The 20,213-nt window shown below is 36.6% G+C and overlaps 1 protein-coding gene across 8 annotated transcripts in view; it reads left to right on the forward strand.

Moving 5' to 3' along the window:
• Positions 1–20,213, forward strand: part of CRPPA (CDP-L-ribitol pyrophosphorylase A) — a 331,189-nt gene that overhangs the window by 279,161 nt on the left and 31,815 nt on the right. The window contains exon 10 of one of the 8 annotated variants that reach the window (XM_032286717.1): positions 3,756–4,189. The exons of the other annotated variants lie outside the window; for them this stretch is intronic. Coding sequence (XP_032142608.1) covers positions 3,756–3,782 — 27 coding nt within the window. The 3' untranslated portion in view covers positions 3,783–4,189. Of the gene's footprint in view, positions 1–3,755; positions 4,190–20,213 lie in introns of those variants that run through there. 8 annotated transcript variants of the gene reach the window in all.

Below are 20,213 nucleotides of genomic sequence, written 5' to 3' on the forward strand. Positions count from 1 at the left end.
CTTTTTTGAGTATTATTTTCCCTTTACAAAGTCCTGAGTCATTCTTAATTCTTTCTTTTTTCTTGCAATGAAAGAATTCTATATATGCTTTCTTCATTTTATGGGTAAGACTCATTTGTTTAGAACCTGTCTTCCTTACTGTAGTCAAGGTCTCCTGAGGCAAATTGTTCTTTAGCTGGGAACCTGTGAAACAAACATGTTATATGTTTCTAAAATACAATGACATTACAGGCATACAATGAACATTGCCACTCTGAAAGAGAGTAGTAGAAAAGAAATAAAGCAGTAAGCAGTCCTAAGTAAGTCCAAAACCTAAGACAGATGTCATTAGATCTTAAGGGTCAAGATCTCTCTTTCGTTCCATGCTCTTTTCTCTAGACCCATGGCACTGAGAGTCCTACCCCTATAGATTTGCCAGGCAGGAGTTGGTTCCTCAAGGCTCTAGGCTCTAGGTATTCCCAGCCACTACAGCTCCTCTAGGCATTGCCCTAATGGGAGATACTTGCAGTAGCCCTTCCTTTGTAGTGGTTCACTGCTGAGGCTTTGCCCTAATGGCTTGGGTCCTATACTGTAACTCTCCAAGGGTGAGATCCCAAGCCTGAAGCTCTGCCTGATGCCCTTTCAAAGTTAGGTGGTGGCTGGGCACAGTGACTCACTCTTACCTGCACTTTGGGAGGCCAAGGTGGGCAGATCACTTGAGCTCAGGAGTTTGCCACCAGCGTGAACAACATAGTGATACTCTGCCTCTACAAAAAAATACAAAAATTAGCCAGGCGTGATGGTGCAGCTTGTAGTTACAGTTATCTGGGGGGCTGAGGCAGGAGAATCACTTGAACCCGGGAGGTTGAGGGTATATTGAGCTGAGATAGTGCCACTGCACTCCAACCTAGGGGATAAAGCGAGATCCTGTCTCAAAAAAGAAAAATCTAGGTGGAGGAAGAGTTGATACCTCTGTACTCTGTACACCGCTGCCAAAATGTGTTGATTTTGTACTCCAAAGTGAGCTTCCACCACAGCGCCAGTAACATTTCAGCCCACTTGAGCTGTACCTGGGGCAACCACTTTATAACAAGAATCACCTTTCCTCCAGTTTTCAATAATATGTTTCTAATTTCTATGTGATTCTTCATCGAATGACTTTTTCCTTCCTTATTATCAACATTGTATTCAGGAACACTTATTTATTTTGTAAGAAAATTAAAGCTTTCTCTATAGCTTTCTTCTTTTCTTTCTAAAATTGCCTCTAATGATCTTTTCATAGCAATGTACGTTTTTTCTTGTATACACCTCAAAACTCAGTCTCTACCCATTTTCCAGTTCCGAAGTCTCTTCCACTTTTTTAGGTTTTGTTTCAGAAGCCCCCACTTTGTGGTGTCAATTTTTTTTAGTCTTTGTAGGCTGCTATAACAATACCATAGGCTTGGTGGTTTTATAAACAACCTAAGTTTGTTTTTCGCAGTTGTGGAGGCTGGCAGGTTTAAGAGGCTGGCAGAGCCATGTCTAGTGAGGACCTGCTTCCTGATTCATACGTGATCATCTTCTCCCTGTGTTGTCACATAGTGGAAGGGTGTGGGAGCTTTCTGGGATCACTTATGTAAGGGCACTAATCCTGGTAATAATGGCTGTGTCCTTATGACCTAATCACCTCCAACAGGCCCTACCTCTGAAAACTATCACATTGAGCATGAAGTTTCAACATAGGGATTTCGGGGGACACAAATATTCAGTCTACGGAAGGAAACTTTATCATCTTTAAAGCCCAAACTTCTAGGAATACTTTGCAGGTGATACTCTTCTGGACCTAATTTTTAAAATAGGATATAGACACTAATTACTCATTACTTTCCATAAATAAATGTGCTACTTAGTATTCAAAAGGGAAAGAGAACATTCCAGGAATGATTCCAATTCTTGCAAGTTGGCAGAAGGAGACAGTGGGGCCATTGTTATAAAGTTGACTCTTGCCCTTTGGAAATCCATTCCTCAATTTAGGAATGGATTGTATAGAACAGAGGAATGGAATTTTTCCTCTTATTGTTTAATTCTGTTTTGAGAATTAAGTAAAACTCAAGACACAATCTTCTGGGTTCTTTTCTTTTTCTTCACTATGGGAACTCAATTTTTATCTGCGATAACATTTCCTAGCCAGCCTTGTAGCTTAGCATGGATTCTGTCATATAAGTAAAGATTTTCTGGAGTCTTTATTTGTTCTCCTTTTTCTTACTTCCTCCTGCCTGGGAAATACCCAGTATTGCACCATTAAAGAAACAAACTGTGAAATCTTGCTTTAAAAAGCAAAATGTCATCTATTTCCATTAACAAAAAATTATAAAATATGTACTATTTTAATATCATAATGTTATTATTTACACATATCTCCTATCAAGAGTTTGGTCAAGACAATGGATTTTCTTGTGGGGTGTCACAGGCATGCTATGGATGGAATCTGAGATGATCTAAGGTAGAATGGGAGCAAGTTTTTATTTTTTTTTAAATGCAGTATTTATTTGTGTACTTCCTCATTCTTGTGAAGCTAGAGAACCAACCAGCAAAGAATGGGTCCTGAGAGTTGGAATTGTGACATATCAGAAGGGTTGGAACCCTTAAACAGAAATGTCTTTTCTGATCATTGTAACTGGATACCAATGAGGAAAGGAAAAGGTGAGAGAAAGGGAGACGAAATGTAAATTTGTTATAGAAAAAGAGAATAAAGTTGCATCCTGAAAAAGTTGCAGAAACTTAGCAACAAGTAGTTCCAGAAACCAAGGTTCTGTTCCTTATATCTTTACTTATTTAAAATCTGTACAAAGCTTGCTTAGCTCCCCTTCCCTTGACAATAAAATATGTATTGAGAGCTCCCCTGGTTTGGTTAACATGGCACTTATTCAGGATGCGATTCTGAGCAAAAACAGATTATGTGACATGGTATCTGGTATTGTGGCATGAAGCTTCAGGCAAGAAGAGAATCACTAACACATAAAATTGGGACAGAGATGTACTAAAAAGGAGAGAGACAGCGAGAGCCTAAGATGAATGGATTTGACCAAGGCAGGAGATCAAACACTTTCTTGAGGAGAAGGAATGGAATGAATGGCAACTTTTCCATCCAAGCACATAAAACTGGGACAGAGGTATGCTACAAAGGAGAGATGTAATGAGAGCCTGAGATGGATGTATTTGACCTAGGTAGGAGATCAAAGACTTTCTTGAGGCAGAGGAATAGAATGAATAGCAGTTTTTGCATCCAAGCAGCCATCTGAAGGTATGAGAGAGCATTCTAGAGTAGAGGCAACATAACATGAGGGTCTTGTGACAGAGGACATGTTAACAAATTCAAAGGACTCAAAGTGAGCTAATTAGTTAGATGAGAGAAAGGGTGAGCTTGATGTATGATGTGGCAAGAGAGAGCATGTCATTTTACCCTGAAAAATGGTGTGATAATAATTAAAATTGGATGGATTGACAAAATTTTGAATCTTTGGCTCATATGCTTTGACTCTTATGATTTAGCTATAATAATCGAAGCAGTATGTGCCAATATTTCTTGTTTGGAACAGACCTATAAGACTGAAAAAAATTATTATGCATCTAATCACATAAAAATTTTCTGTTGTTTGGATCATTTGCTTCTGTTACGATACTCCTCTTCTACTCATCTTACACCATAGTCTTAATAACTTTGCTTTCTGTTTCCATAATTAACATAACCTGTTATAGCAACATATTTGGCTTTTTCTTAATTTTGTTCATTACAGAATTCTACTGAGGTGGTGTGTTATTAGGAAATAATTTTTCCATCTGGCCTACAACTTGGAACTGGTATGGATGATTCTTTTACTGTCATCCCCCCTTTTCTACCTCATACCACTAATAACTCCTGTGTTTTGTATTCTGGCCAAAGTTCAGCTTTCTTGTCAAGTTATTTCTTTGGCTTTGTTATTTATCTTCTGGTTTCTCTTTCTTCTGTTAGAGGCCCTATGTTCTCTGAATGTTCTTCTTACGTGAAAGTAGCAGATTATGTCTAACCCAGATTAGGAGATTTGTCATTTAAAAATTCTTCTAATTTCTGTAGCCACAAGCATCCTTTCTTTGAAAAAAGAAAATAGGACTTTTGATCACTGATATTATTTGGGATGAATTTTTTTTTTTTGTAAAATTACATCTTTATTTTTTTTCCACATAGTACTTTTTAAATTTTAACTTACAAATTTTATTTTAAGGTCGAGGGTAGATGTGCAGGATGTGCAGGTTTGTTACATGGTAAATGTGTGCCTTGACGGTTTGCTGTACAGATCATTCCATCACTTAAGTATTAAGCCAAGCATTCATTCTATTCTTCCTGGTGTTCTCCCTCCTCCAACCCCCACCCTCCAACAGGCCCATGTGTGTTATTCACTTTTACACTGTTGCTGGGAGTAAATATTAGTTCAGTGATTGTGGAAGACAGCATGTTTATTCCTTAGAGACCCACATGTACGTGATACCAGTGAAAATTAATCCATTGTAAATTACTACAATGGAATAAATTATAGCTATAGTCAAAGAATATGGCAGCCTCAGAAATTGCATGAACTCATTACTTCTTTAGTGTAAATCTGGACCAAAATTAACATAATATTTGACTGTTTTATCAGTCAACAAAAATTCAGTGTAAGAATACTAATAAAATTAGATATTAAAATGCTGAATGAGTAAGATTTAACATTAGAGTCGCATTTTGTGATTCATTATTTTTGTATAGCCAAAACTATAGGTTAAGTTACTTGTGTTGAGGTGCAGTTACTAAGTTTTATTGGTGATTTATGTGTTTAACTTGGCAATATCATTGCTTTACCTGACACCTTTCCGTACCTCAATATTACTATTTTATGGGTTTTTGTTTTGTTTGGGCTATTGTGATTATGATTTTTTATATTTTATAACTAGTTATTGGCAGTGTTTTCAAAGCTACCTAATTTTGTGAATGGAAATTTTTAGAACATTAAATTTTATAATTGATTATTCTCTTTACATAGGAAAGCTCATATTGTTTTGTGAGTTGATTTTTTTCTTACCCAACCACCTACTAAACTCAATTAGTACTGATTTTATAACTGTTTATGTTTGAAAAGGAGGATAAATTTATTTCTTATTTTCTATTATTTAAACTTATTTATTTTTAATATTTAAACTTCTTATTTATTTCTCTTGTTACATTAGCCAAGAACTCAAATACAAGGATACATTTTAATAGTTATCATTATTCTTTCTCTGACTTTAAGGGAAATTCTTAATAAAAGAGTGATTCTCATCCTTTATTTAGTTCTTATTTGTTTTCATAGGGATAGTTGTTGAATAATGCTAAATTTTTTTGGCATCTCATTAAAAGTTTATATTGTTTGGTTTTTAATTTCGTAGTGTATTAAATTACACTGATTGATTTTTATATGTGAACCAAATTTGAAATCCTAGTATACATACTTCTTTTTCACAATGTAGTGCAGTGAGAGAACATTGTCTACATATTACCACAACTTTTAATTAACGCAATGTTCATTGTTCACATTATTTTCATTATGTGAATGGCATTTAGTTCTCAGTCCTGTAACATACTATTTTTTCTTTGTACAAATTTGGGAATCAATCATTGTTTCAATTTTGTTTGACTTTCATAGCTTATTTTTATGTGACAGAACTCCAATATTCCTTTCACAAGCACGTCATGTAAGTTATCAGTCATTTTTGGAACTTTTGTGTCTGTATTTCTGTCTTTTTCTCTGCATGCTAGAAGAACTCCTGGAGTCAGTTGTCCAGCTTACTAATTTTTATTTTCACCTGTACTCATTCTGCTTTACAGTCTTCTATTGAGTTTTTCAGTGATGATATTTTTAGTTTTCAGTATGTCCAAATGCAATTCTAGGTATTTTAGACACGGAAGATTTTTAATCCTTATTGGGTTATGAACTATATATTAGGAACTTTTTTTTTTTTTTTTTTTTTTTGAGACAGAGTCTCACTATGCTGCCCAGGCTGGAGTGCAGTGGTGCAGTCTTGGCTCACTGAAACCTCTGCCTGCCGGGTTCAAGTGATGCTCCTGCCTCAGTCTCGTAAGTAGCTGGGATTACAGGCGTGCACCACCATGTCTTGCTAATTTTTGTATTATTAGTAGAGACGGGGTTTCACCGTATTGGTCAGGCTGGTTTTGAACTCCTGACCTTGTGATCCCTGACTGCCTTGGCCTCCCAAAGTGCTGGAACTATAGGCTTGAGCCACTGTACCCGGCCAGGATCATTTTTTATTTCTTTGAAATACCAATATTTTCTTTGAATGTTTGTTAAATTCACTGACTTCCTTTCATTGTATTGACCGTCTATACATATTTGGTTATTGCTAATCTTTGAAATGAGCCGAAGTGTATGTCAGTGGCTGTGGGGTGAGAGAACAAACAACATGTAAGACATTTGGACCTTGCCTCCTGATAGTTTGTTTCCTTCATATGGAAATCCGTTTTCGTTCCAGGATTTCCTGGAAAACTAAGACTGTTATTTCTCTGGTTGAAGTGCTCTGGATGATTTGTTTTAGACAGTAGATAAACATACTTATTTCCAGTTCTTTAAAGCAGATAGGGAATGGAGAAAGAGCCTACTGAGTGCTAAGAATATAGTTTTATGGGTCCTTACTTCAAAGACTGCCACAGGATCTTTTTCTGCTTCTTGATTTTTTCCCACCTGAAACTTAAATACACCCATTGTTGGCTTTTATAGAGCCTTACCTTGTGCATGGTTTTGTGTTTTTTTTTTTTTTTGTTTCCAGTTTAATTTTATTTTTTTCTATTTCTTAGAAATTCTCCAATTCCTAGTCACATCATAGAATTCATCTTTCTTTTCTAGTATTATTATGTATATATTTGTGTGTATGTGTGTGTAGGCATGCTTCTGTTGTGCATCTAACACCACTAACACCAATACATATTTGTAGGGATTTAAAATGACAAAGATGTGTCCTGAGGCTACCATCGTGATCTAGCTTCTTGAAAATTTTTTGAAATAAATTCTTAATAAAATAAACAATAAAATTCTTCTGATATATCTTGAAGTCATCACCCACTAGACATCCTATTTCATACAATTAAAAAATAATTGATTTCTTTTTCAAAGATATACTTAGAATTTGTAACACTTGGTTATTTATGAGGTGGTTCATTACTATAATTTTACTTCTAATTGAGTCAATTGAGAGCATACCATGTCTTGACTTTTAGCTTTCTTATATTATCTTCAAATTTATGGTGATTACTCTGTAGTTGACTCATCAAATTTATTTTTAATTAGCTCTTAAACTATTTTATTGGGTTGCATTGAAGAAAGAAGTTATTTTTAGATAAATTGTACATGATGTAAACATCCCCAGAGTAAATGGCAGAGACTGTGCTTTGTACTGTTTATAATTGGGGGCAGGGGAGAAATTTAGAACTTAACTATATCTAAAGGAACGAAAACTCTGCTTTGTGTTTATTCATAGTTGGGGTTTTTTTTGGAGACAAAGTGTCCCGCTGTCACCCAGGCTGGAGTGCAGTGGCACAATCTCAGCTCACTGCAGCCTCTGCCTTCCGGGTTCCAGTGACTCCCCTGACTCAGCTTCCCAGGTAGATGGGATTACTGTACATGCCACCATGCCTGGCTAATTTTTGTATTTTTAGTAGACACGGGGTTTCGCTGTGTGGAACAGGCTTGTCTCAAACTTCTGAGCTCACATAATCCACCAACCTCGGCCTCCCAAAGTGCTTGAATTACCAGCATGAGCCACCATGCCCAGCATATTCACAGTCTTAAAGTAGCAAGATTTGGTTTCCAAAAAGCTATTCTTCCTTTTTGGCTTCCTCTCTCCACTCTTTAATGAAAATAGGGGAGAGAGAGAGAGAGAGAGAGAGAGAGAGAGAGTGTGTGTGTGTGTGTGTGTGTGTGTGTGTGTGTGTGTGTATACAGTGTGTATATGCATATATATATTCAAATTATTTTAATTGACATTTGATTGTACATATTTATGGGCACAATGTGACATTTTGATACATATATACAATGTGTTTTAATTAAATCAAGGTAATTAGCATATCCAGCACTTGAAACATTTATCATTTTTATTTGTTGAAATATTAAAAATCTCTCATAACTATTTGAAAATATTCAATTGATTATTGTTAATAATAGTTACCCTGTAATGATGTAGATCACTAGAACTTATCCCTTCTATCGAGCTATAATTTTGTATCTACTAGCCAAACTTTCTCCATCTTAGCCACTAATAACCACTGTTCTATTTATATGAAATCAGCATATTTAGCTTCCACATGAATGAAAACATGCAGCATTTATCTCTTTTACCTGACTTATTCCATTTAACATAATATTCTCCAGGATCATCAATGTTATCAAAAATGACAGAATTTCATTCTTTTTTTATGAGTAAATTGTATTCTATTGCATATATATACTACAATCATCTGAGTCATTTCTCAAAAAAATACAAATGGCTGAAGTTGAGGCAGCAATTAACAGCCTACCACCCAAAAGAAGTCCAAGTCGAGACAGGTTCACAGCTGAATTTTACCAGACATACAAAGAGGAGTTGGTAGCAATCATTCTGAAACTGTTGCAAACAATACAAAAAGAGGGAATCCTCCCAAACTTATTTTGTGAGACCAACATCATCCTGATACCAAAACTCAGCAGAGACTCAACAAAAAGAAAACTTCAGGCCAATCTCCATGATGAACATAGGTGCAAAAATCTTCAGTAAAATACTGGCAAACTGATTGCAACAGCATGTCAAAAACTTATCCATCACTATCAAGTAGGCTTCATTCCAGAGATGCAAGACTGGTTGAACATACACAAGTCTATAAACTTAATCCACCGCATAAATAAAACCAAAGACAAAAACCACAGGATTATCTCGATAGATGCAGAGACGGACTTCAACGAAATTCAACAGCGCTTTATGCTAAAAACTCTCAATAAACTAGGTATCAATAGAACCTATCACAAAATAATAAAAGCTATTATGACAAACCCACTACCAGTATCATACTGAATGGGCAAAAACTGGAAGCATTCCCTTTGAAATCTGGCACTAGACAAGGATGCCCGCTCTCTCCACTTTTATTCAATATAGTATTGGAAGGTTTAGCCAGAGCAATCAGGCAAGAAAAGAAATAAAGCGTATTCATTTAGGAAAGGAGGAAGTCAAATTTTCTCTATTTGCAGATGACATGATTGTATATTTAGAAGACCCCATTGCTTCAGCCCAAACTCTCCATAAGCTGATAAGCAACTTCAGCAAAGTCTCAGGAATCACCAAGAATTCCTGTACACCAATACCAGACAAACAGAGAGCCAAATCGAGAGCGAAATCCAATTCACAATTGCTACAAGAAGAATAAAATACCTAGGAATACAACTAACAAAGGATGTAAAGGACCTGTTCAAGGAGAACTACAAACTGCTGCTCAATGAAATAACAGAAGACACAAACAGATGGAAAAACATTGCATGCTCATGGTTAGGAAGAATCAATATTATGAAAATGGCCATACTGCCCAAAGAAATTTATAGATTTAACACTATCCCCATCAAACTACCAATGATCATCTTCACAGAACTGAAAAAAAACAAACAAACAAAAAAAAAACTTTGAACTTCATATGGAACCAAAAAAGAGCCCGCATAGCCAAGACAATCCTAAGCAAAAAGAACAAAGCTGGCAGCATCATGCTGTCAGACTTCAAGCTATACTACAACGCAACAATAATCAAAACAGCACAGTAGTGGTACAAAAACAGATACATAAATAAGTGGAACAGAACAGAAGCCTCCACAGCAACACCACACATCTACAACCATCTGATCTCTGACAAACCTGACAAAAACAAGCAACAGGGAAAGGATTCCCTGTTTAATAAATGGTGCTGGGAAGATTGGCTAGCAATGTGCCGAAAGCAGAAACTGGACCGCTTCCTGACACTTCACACTAAAATTAACTCCAGATGGATTAAGGACTTAAACATAAGACCTAACACCATAAAAACCGCAGAAGAAAATCTAGGCAAAACCATTCAGGACATAGGCATAGGCAAGAATTTCATGACTAAAACACCAAAAGCAATGGCAACAAAAGCCAAAATAGACAAACGGGATCTAATAAAACTCCACGGCTTCTGTACAGCAAAAGAAACAATAGTTAGAGTGAACCGGCAACCAACAGAATGGGAAAAACTTTCTGCAATCTACCCATCTGACAAAGGGCTAATATCCAGAATCTACAAAGAACTAAAACAGATTTACAAGAAAACAAACCCATCCAAAAGTTGTCGAAGGATGTGAACAGACACTTTTCAAAAGAAGACATTTGTGAAGCCAACAAACATATGAAAACATGCTCATCATCACTGGTCATTAAAGAAATGCAAATCAAAAACCACATTGAGATACCATCTCACACCATTTAGAATGGTGGTCATTAAATCTGGAGACAACAGATAGTAGAGGATGTGGAGAAATAGGAACACTTTTACACTGTTGGTGGGAGTGTAAATTAGTTCAACCATTGTGGAAGACAGTGTGGCGATTCCTCAAGGATCTAGAAATAGAAATTCCATTTGACCCAGCAATTCCATTCCTGGGTATATACCCAAAGGACTGTATATTGTTCTGTTATAAAGACACTTGCACATGCATGTTCATCGCGGCACTGTTCACAATAGCAGAGACTTGGAACCAACCCAAGTGCCCATTGATGATAGACTGGACCAAGAAAATGTGGTCCATATACACCATGGAATACTATGCCGCCATAAAAAACGACGAGTTGGTGTCCTTTGTAGGGACATGGATGAACCTGGAAACCAACATTCTCAGCAAACTGGCACAAGAAGAGAAAATCAAACGCTGCATGTTCTCACTCATAGGCAGGTGTTGAACAGTGAGAACACTTGGACACAAAGAGGGGAGTATCACACACTGGGGTCCGTTGGGGGTGGCTATGGGAGGGATGGGGGGGTAAGGATAACGTAGGGAGAAATGTCAGGTATAGGTGATGGGGGAATGGTGGCAACAAAGCACCTTGCCGTGAATGTTCCTATGCAACAATCTTGCATGATCTGCACATGTACCCCAGAATATAAAGTACAGAAAAAAAATACAAATGGCCAAGAAGTTACATGGAAAAAAATGTGCTACATTGCTAATTATTAGCAAATCTAAACCACAGTGAGATATTTCATACCAGTAAGAATGGCTGTTATCAGAAAGACAATAACAGAGAAATGGAGCTGTTACACACCATTGGTGGGAATGTAAATTAGTATAGGCATTACGGAAAACAGTGTGGAGGTTCCTCAAAAAAATAAAAATAGAGCCCATAGGATCCAGCAATCCACCTACTGGTTATTTATCGAAAGGAAGGGAAACGAGCATGTGAAAGGGATATCTGCACTTCCATGTTTATTGCAGCACTATTCACAATAGCCAATATATGAAATCAACATAAGGCATTTTATTTTAAATGTCAATTTGGATGTCTGAGTGGGTTTTGAAAAGAGATGAGTAGCAATTAAGAAATAGGGTGAATGTTTGTGGTTTAAGTTAAATTTAATTCACATTTTAAAATAAAATTTGTAAAATGGCTGGTGTTGGAGAAAATATTTCCATATTTTTGTTTAAGCTGTTTTTCAGAAATGTGAAAAGTTGTAAGTAAAGCAGTTACACTTTCACAAATTTAGAATCTCGTTTAAATCCTCAACTCATGGATTTCTAGAGTTTAACGTGGTTCAGTGACTTTTTCTCATGCCTCTTAAGCACCATACAATTTGGCATACAATCCATATTTTAGAGTTTATCATCACCATCACATGATATTTACTGGGTGGCCTAGCATGTTGGGTGGTCCCCTGCTAAGAGCTATAAAACAGTTATTTTTTTAAAAGCTATCCTTGGCTTCTTGTGGTTAATGTGAAAATGACTGTTGCTGGACAGAGCTTAAATTACTGAAGTTTTTGTGTTTTGTTTCCTGACAAGACAAATTCTCATGACTCTAACATAGTTTCCCTTTGGACTTATCTGAAATTTCAGTCTCTTATGGCTTATCTATATTTGATCACCCTTTTCTACAATTTAAACTGATTTCATGCAGCTTTATGTACCCTGGAAATTAGCAACATGTCAGACCTAAGGAAATGACAACTAATTATTTTGTTTTGAAGGGAAGAAAAGCACTTAGAAGCTTCTTAGGGTGTTTAATTTCAAGCATATTAAACTGTAGCGTATATCAATTATAATTTCTCATAACTTTTTTGATTAATAAGCCTATTATAAGTAGCCAAACTATAAGATATTAAAAGCTCTTTGCAATGCATTATATGCCCGTATAATCTTATACCTAAAATGTGCTTAGCTAAAACCAAGACTTTTATACTCTTCTTTTAAACAAATCATTTGCTTCCTTTTTCAAACATCTACTTTATTCCTGCTATATGCTGTATAACTCATGAGTGGTAGAAAGGTTAACATGCTATAAAGGGATGTACAAAGAAGTTGTCACCCCATATTGAAAATAATTACTGTAAATTAGGATGTTCTTGAAGGATTGATTATTGAAAACATGAAGAGAAAGCCCTCCGGCTTCTTCCATACCAATTAGACAGACCTCTCCCACCCTTTCTTCCTAAACTCTTATCATTGTTTTTTTTTAAAAAAAGGATAATAGCTTCAAGAATGTCAGTGTAAGCCACAGTTTTCTTAGATAATCTAGATGAGTTTATGTTTTTGCTTTGTTTTTGTCCCTGCTATGATGACTTGTTTCCAAGGAAGACATTAAAACAAAACAAATCTGAGTGGGATAGGTTTCTCAGTGCAAGTTTTCCTTTCATTTTTTATGTTATGGAAATATTTTATTCCACAAGAGGAGTGTATTCTTATAAGAATGATGTTATTGAATATGTTGACTTTTAATTGTCTTGTAACATATTTCTATAAAGGTTATCAATTATTTTTTGTTTTCTAAGTTTAGTATTCAGTGGTGTCTCTTTTCACTAGAAATGTGTATAATCGGTTTTCTTTCTTATAATTGTTACTGCTCTTTGCTAGTATTTAATTATTTATAGCTGCCAGACATTTGTCTTTTAAAGGCCTTCCAATCCCAATCAGAATGAATAAACAATTAAAAGCAAGAAAGGTTTTGTAGCCCTAGCCCTTCTTTTTCTTTTGATTGTGTGTGTTCTATATAACAGTTAAATTATTCTTTATGAAATTAGTATAGCCAGGAAATGGGAGAATTATGCCCTAGGCTGAGTGAATGGAAAACATGTTAACATTTCCTTTGTAGGGGTTCCAGGGTGCCACAGGAGATTTGTAATGTGCTGTTATTTGTATTTTCCCCAGATCTCTTTCAGTTTATTATAATGCTGGAGGGATAATTAAATGTTCCTTAGCATTTCCTATGGCCTGCACCTCACTGAAAACATGTCGGCAGAGAGAGCAAATGTTCATCATTTCTCAATATAAAACAGATCCTGCCAGGGATCATGCCAAACCCGACCAACCATGACAGTCAAATCAATGTATGTTTTGGTTTAAATTTTTATTTTTGCCTTTGCTTTAGCAACTTGATTCTGATATTTGTTTTTCCCTGTGGCTTATCATTTTATGGCATGACAGTTCCTGAAATTGACAAGGTTTCCTGCCTACCTTTGTAATGCGTATGTGTGACGATATAAACTGTAAGAGAAAATGACATTTTGACTCCATAAATGTTTGCTTTATGTCCATTACATCCGTTTTACAGAACTCTTCTTTTATTCCTCCATCAATATTCACTGAAAAATTGCTTATTTCTACCTTTGGTCTAGATATTGCAAATTTGGGAATCGTTAGTGTCACAGTTTTCAAGTTAGGGTTTTTATTATTCGTGACTGGAGATTTGATTCTCTGTTAGTTTGTATTCACACTGTAAACATAAATTAACTTGGTAACTTTTTTTCTTTTTGGGGAGGTGGGATGGGTATTCCTGGAGCCAAGTTATACGTAGTATCGAGGTGTGAATGTGTATTAGACCACACAGCCTATTTTCTGCTGCCAAATCATTTAAAATCTGAAGACAGGGGTTCTGTTTTTAAATTTGATATTAGATTGCACAAAATAACTTCAGATAGTCATTTAAAACCACATTTTCTCAGATAAGAATGTTTCTAATGTAGCTATGAAGTGGTTGGACTCTGTAAGATTGCAATTCTGGTTTGAACTCTGGGTTTTTCAGTCCTTAACTATGTCAGTTTGGACAAGTTATTCAAGTTTTATTACTGTTTTTCCCCTAGTGATTTTATAAGGCATAAGTTTTATATTATTTCTGATTGTTTTTGTTCTCTATGTATATATGTTTCTTATTAAGATCAGTCATGATTTAATGTATTTTGGTTTGTCTTTGTGTAAAATGAGAAATTCAGTGCCACTTTCAACCCTATTCATTATCTCTTTACATTCCCAGATTCTGTGATACACTTTAAATAATGTATCTTTTTAAATCCTTATCTTTGCAGACTTATTAGTCACGTTGCTTTGCTTTGTAATCTATTAAGAACAATTGTCTATCTCTTTATAACCAATTCTTTGTTTTCTGTAATGTTAAATATTACTTTAATACTTGTTAAAGACAGTAAAGAAGACTTTATTCAAGGGATGACTTTAATCGGGTTTTGCAGTAGGGGAGAGAGATGGGCCTCAACTTTGAATACTGCAAGGAAAAGTGGGGTTTTATAGCCAAAAAACAAGATGAATAGCCAATGGGTGGAAATAAAGATTTGGAAAACTATGATGTTATACATTTTTCTACTATTGAGACATTATAAAATCCTCATAAATTTGATTATAACAGCCTACTGTTAATTTGTTTATCTTTCTTTAAGTACAGACATCTATGTAGTACAGTGATAGGATTTAATGTTTTACAATCACTAAGATATGTTAGGGGCAAGGGGTGATTCTGGTTAAACTCATTTGATGGGATTCTTACTGAAGGCAGACCAGGATGATGACACAGCACTTGGAGGATGGTGGGAGCTGAGAAATTTGATCAGATATTGAAGCTGATTAAGATATTGAACGTGCAGAATTTTTGCTAAATTAGGAAGATTTCTGATAAAATTGGATGATACAGATCTGACCAAGGTCAAAACCTAAAGGGTTTAATGGAGCCTGATTATAGTTTGATCAGGGAGAAGGGCTTTGTTAGTAATACTCTGTAAATACCAATGGTTAACAAGGTACTGTTTTCTTCTTTATAACTTTTTAATCTCCGGTTCCATTATACAACAGTGTCCTGATTTCTTTCTATAAAATGTGTCTGTTTCTTGTGGGACTCCTTGCCAGCTTTACTTCTGTTAGATTTCTAAATGCTGAAGATTCATAGGACACTCCTGTGTGATCCTTAGGAATTCTTGCAGATCCCTGTGGATTTAAACACCATTTACTTTCATATGACTCTTTTCCATGTTCCAGACTCAACATATACAGCTGTCTACCTGATACCTTCTCTTAGATGTTCCTGGCATCTCAGATTTACCCAAAGCATACTTCATTGTTTCTAACATCCAAAACCTGCCTCTAGTGAATTAAACTTTTTATAACTTTTGTAGTGACACTCTGTAATACTGCTTTTTACTTTAAAGTCTATATTTTCTGGTGAACATAGTGAACCAAACTTTCTTTTGGTGCATAGTTGGTCTGGTATATCTTTGAAAATTATGTTCAGTCTTTTGGGTCCTTGTGTTTTAAGTATGACGGTTATTAAGGTCATATAGTTAAATTCACTATTTAACCCAACTTGACAATCTCTGTGTTTTCACCCATATGTTTTGTCTATTTACATTAATTGAAGTTGGAGAACTATTTGGACTTGTGTATCTCACCTTATTTTTGCTTTCTGTCTTTTTTGGTTTTAATTTCTTACCTGTTGAAGGATTTTGGTGTTTTTCATTGTTATTTTTAAAATTTTTTCTTCAGGTTTTTGGATTTAGTAGAAACACTGAAATGAACATGGTCTACCAATGAGATGTGTGACTTAGTTCAGTGCCCACTTTCTATGATCCTACTGTGTGCCTACCCAGGGCTGGGCAAAGCAGCCACATGATATGAAGGGCACAGTCCTTATCTTACCATCTGTGTACATAGTAGCTTTCCCTGTAATTAGAAGTTATTTGAGTCTTATCAAGCAGTTAAGTGATGAATCTAGGACAGTTCAGGGTTGGAGAATATGGATTTTCATCAAGACTGGAAGTTGGGGACAGGGATAAGCATGGAACTGGCTGTGGGGCAGGGGCACAAAGAAAGACTCCCTGGGAGACCAGGCAAAGCAAGTGAGTGAATGGGGCAGAGGCTGTCTGAGGATGAGGGCATAGACCCATGTGAGCCTGTGGCCCTCCTTGCACCTCCTCCTATTGCTGATCTGTTTCAGAAGGTTCCCTCCTCCACAGCTGAGAAAGGGCCACTGAGGACTCCAGTATTGCCCAGACTTCTTATCTCGAAACCAAGGAGGTCTTTAGGTCAGAAACAATCAATGTCTTAAAAACAAAAACTTATCTGTTTGAGCTCCATGATGATAGGATTTATACTTCATGTTTGGTTTTCCTCAGCCAACTTATTCAGAGCTGACATGGTAGAAACCAGTGCCTTGGGAAACCATGTTTCCAGTCATCCTCAGACACTACAGATGTCACAGCTCTGACAGTTATGAATTCATCTTAACTGTCAATGAAAAGTTATCCCAGGCAGCCCTAGTTCTTTCCTTTGTCCAGCGTTTACTGATTCACACATTATCTCACTTGTCCTGACTCTCAAGAGGCAGGCTACACTGGAATTGGTATTTGTGCCTCTATACTTTCTTTTAAAGACAAGAAGTTAAAACAGAGATGTTAAGTTACTATTCAAGAACACAATGTATAAGTAGCAGGGCTTGGATGCGTTTTTTTTCTGGCTCCTTGTCTAGGGTTCACATCAGTCTAACCAGATGCCCGCAGTCACGTGTAGGAGCAGTGCAGGCACAGTGTGTCTCGTCTGCTGGATGAAATGTGTTCTTAGTTGGCTGCTTCCTACCCTGCTAGAAAGGGCTGCACAAGGCTGCCCCACCTTGGTAAGACAACCGCCTTCCATGCTCTGGACTTCAGAGAGAAAGAAGTGTAATTTCTCCTTGGCTAGTGCACCCAAAATTGGCTGGACTTGTAGACCAATTCATGAGGAGTTGGTATAGAACAGTGCTTGACATGGAGCCAAGACCCTGTAAGTACTTAATGAATGGATAAATTCTAAGAGCCAATTCAAGAACCTGATGAAGATTTACTGAGGAAAGGGAGTTAGCTAGATGATCTTAATTGCATGATTTTGGGATATGTAATTATGTTAAAACACAGAAGTTTCTTATCATCTTGACACTGACCTGTTATGTTTTAAAGCTTACTCATGTCTTGGCACATTTAGGAGACAGTAACTCCAGGACTCAAATGTAGGGAAGTAAGTTACAGCAATACAACGGCAATGTTTCATCTTTTGAGGAGCAGGACTGAGGACTCTGGAAATGACCTGTATAGGCAATAGTAACCTGAGTAACTGCAAAATGAATGGACTCTGGTGAAACACATGATGTCTTTCTTAAAAAGAAGGCAGTGGGAGTGCAGATGTGGTTGGTAGGAAATGTTAGAGGATCCCTCTTTGGATTGTGCAACCTAGATTAGAAAGAGAAAAAGGAAGTTGTGAGGCTGCCAAGGCCCCTTCCAGGTGGTAAGGCTGTGCTCCCTTGTTCTGATGATGTGCTGGGTTGTGCCTGGCTCCCACGAAGTTGTCCCGTCCTACAGCAGAGTCTAGAGACAAGATTCCAGCGAGGGCTGCTGGAGGGTGGCTTGCTCTTCCATCTTCCCTGACAGCAGGATGGCCTGGCCAAGGCCTAGAGGCAAAAGAATTCCTGCCGCACTCAGCCTCTGTAAAAGAAGACAAGGAAAGGCAAATGCCTAAAGAAAAGAAAGGCTTATCTATACAGAGTTCCACATGTAGACATGACTACGTGCTCAGTTCAGATTCGCTTCTAAATAGAGCTCAACCCTGATGCTGTAGATTTGACCTGGACAAATTCACACTGCCTGGTTTCACTGGAGACATGAAAATCAGCTCACAGTGGGGAAAAGACAACTGATTCATGTGGAAGATACAATAGAGGTACTGAAAGCATTTTTCTTAATGGTTATCCCATTTTAAAATCCATCATTTTCTAACTTGACATCTTTTTAAGGGGAAATATCTGTAAAAAACTGTATATCAATCTGTAACAGAAAAATACATTTGGAAGTCTGCAGCCCAAGTCTGAGAGAGCTCTAGATGCTAAAAAAGCATCAGGGCCTGGTTGTCAGTGCCTATGATGATTCTGACAAACAGGGAAACATGGTCTCTAGAGTGACACATAAAGGCTTTCAGCCAGATTGCTTTGTATGGTACCTGGGTGGAGTCCCTTTCAGGTGGTTAACATTGATTAATTCTGTTATCTAATCTGCAAATCTTATTCACACTTTGTTTTTGTTCCTCTGGCTTGCTTTTTCTGGTCCAGGATTCATTCCAGGAACACATGTTGCATTTTGTCATGTCTTCGTGGTCTCCTCTATTCTGGGATGTATCCTCATTCTTTCTTATTTTTTTCATTTCTGTTTTTGAGATGGAGTCTCACTCTGTGGCCCAGGCTGGAGTGCAGTGATGTGATCTAGGCTCACTGCAACCTCTGCCTCCTAGGCTCAAGCAATTCTCCTGCCTTAGCTTGACAAGTAGATGGGATTACAGTCATACACCACCAGGCCCAGTTAACTTTTGTGTTTTTAGTAGAGACAGTGTTTCACCATGTTGGCCAGGCTGTTCTTAAACTCCTGACCTCAGATTATCCACCTGACTAGGCCTCCCAAAGTGTTGGGATTACAGATATGAGCCACCGCACCCAGCTGCTTATTTTTTCTTTGTCTTTCATGACTTTGTACTTTTGATAAATACTGACTTGTTTTGTATAATGTTTCTCAATTTAGATTTCTCTATTATTTTCTCATGAATAAATGCAACTGGGCAAGAATACCACTGAAATAGTGTTATATCCTTCTCAGTGCAACATATCAGGGATCACATGATGTCTGTCTGTCTCACTACTGCTGATATTAACTTAGATCACTTGGATAAGATGGCATCTGCTGGATTTCTCCACTGAAAATGTATTATTACCTTTATAATTAAGAATTATGATAAAATATTTGGGAACTATGTAAATATCCTGATTTCTAATCATACCATTGCATGATAATTTTAGCATGCATCTATGATTCTTGGTGGAAACCTTTATATAGTGTTGCTTGTCACATAGAGGTTTTTTATTCCCATAATTCTTTCCAAATGTATTAACTGGGATTTTCCAACAAAGAAGATTTTTCCCTTTTGTGCCATCTTTCTCTTACTCCTCTTTTTCCCTTTTATTTTTCTAATCTATCTGAATGAACTCATTAGTATTAGTCTTACTTTATGGATTCTGGTCCATAGTCACATTATTTTGTTGCTCCAGTTTTCCCAGATAAGGCCATTGGGAGCTCCTTCATGTTGCCTTATGTTGTCTTTCACAGTGTTTTCATCAGATTTTAAGCATATCCCTACATCTTGGCACCAAAAATTATTTCAGACTCATCTTATTCTTCATCCTGGCTTGAAATGAGCAATTCTGCAAGAAACCCAAATTTCTTTTTTTAAAGGTTGGTATTTAGAAGCCAAAATCCTGGGCACTAAGGGTGCTCATTGCTCCTTGCATATCACAATTTGTAAGCCCTTTCAGTGGACAGAACTAGGAAATATATTTATTTCTATACATAGAAACATTCGTCTATATCTATTTCTACGTTTGTAACAGTGTATATTTATATGTAATTTATAATCTAGCTAACAGAAACCATTCGTATCTCCATTTTTCATTCCAACATCATGGAATCTTTCTAGCTCTCCTTTTTCTTATATGTAATCCCTCTCTCCAACAGTATCTTATTCAGCAGAGGATACATATAAGTATACTTTCAGAATTACTAACCTATATCTCTTAGAATACAACATTACTAATTAGTATGATAGTTATTTATAGTTTTGTCTTAGAATGTTGAATCTAAATACTAATTTCCAAATTTAGTT

Source organism: Sapajus apella, unplaced genomic scaffold (genome assembly GCF_009761245.1).
Source record: "Sapajus apella isolate SASKATOON/1434 unplaced genomic scaffold, GSC_monkey_1.0 scaffold19, whole genome shotgun sequence".
NCBI classification, from domain to species: Eukaryota; Metazoa; Chordata; class Mammalia; order Primates; family Cebidae; genus Sapajus; species Sapajus apella.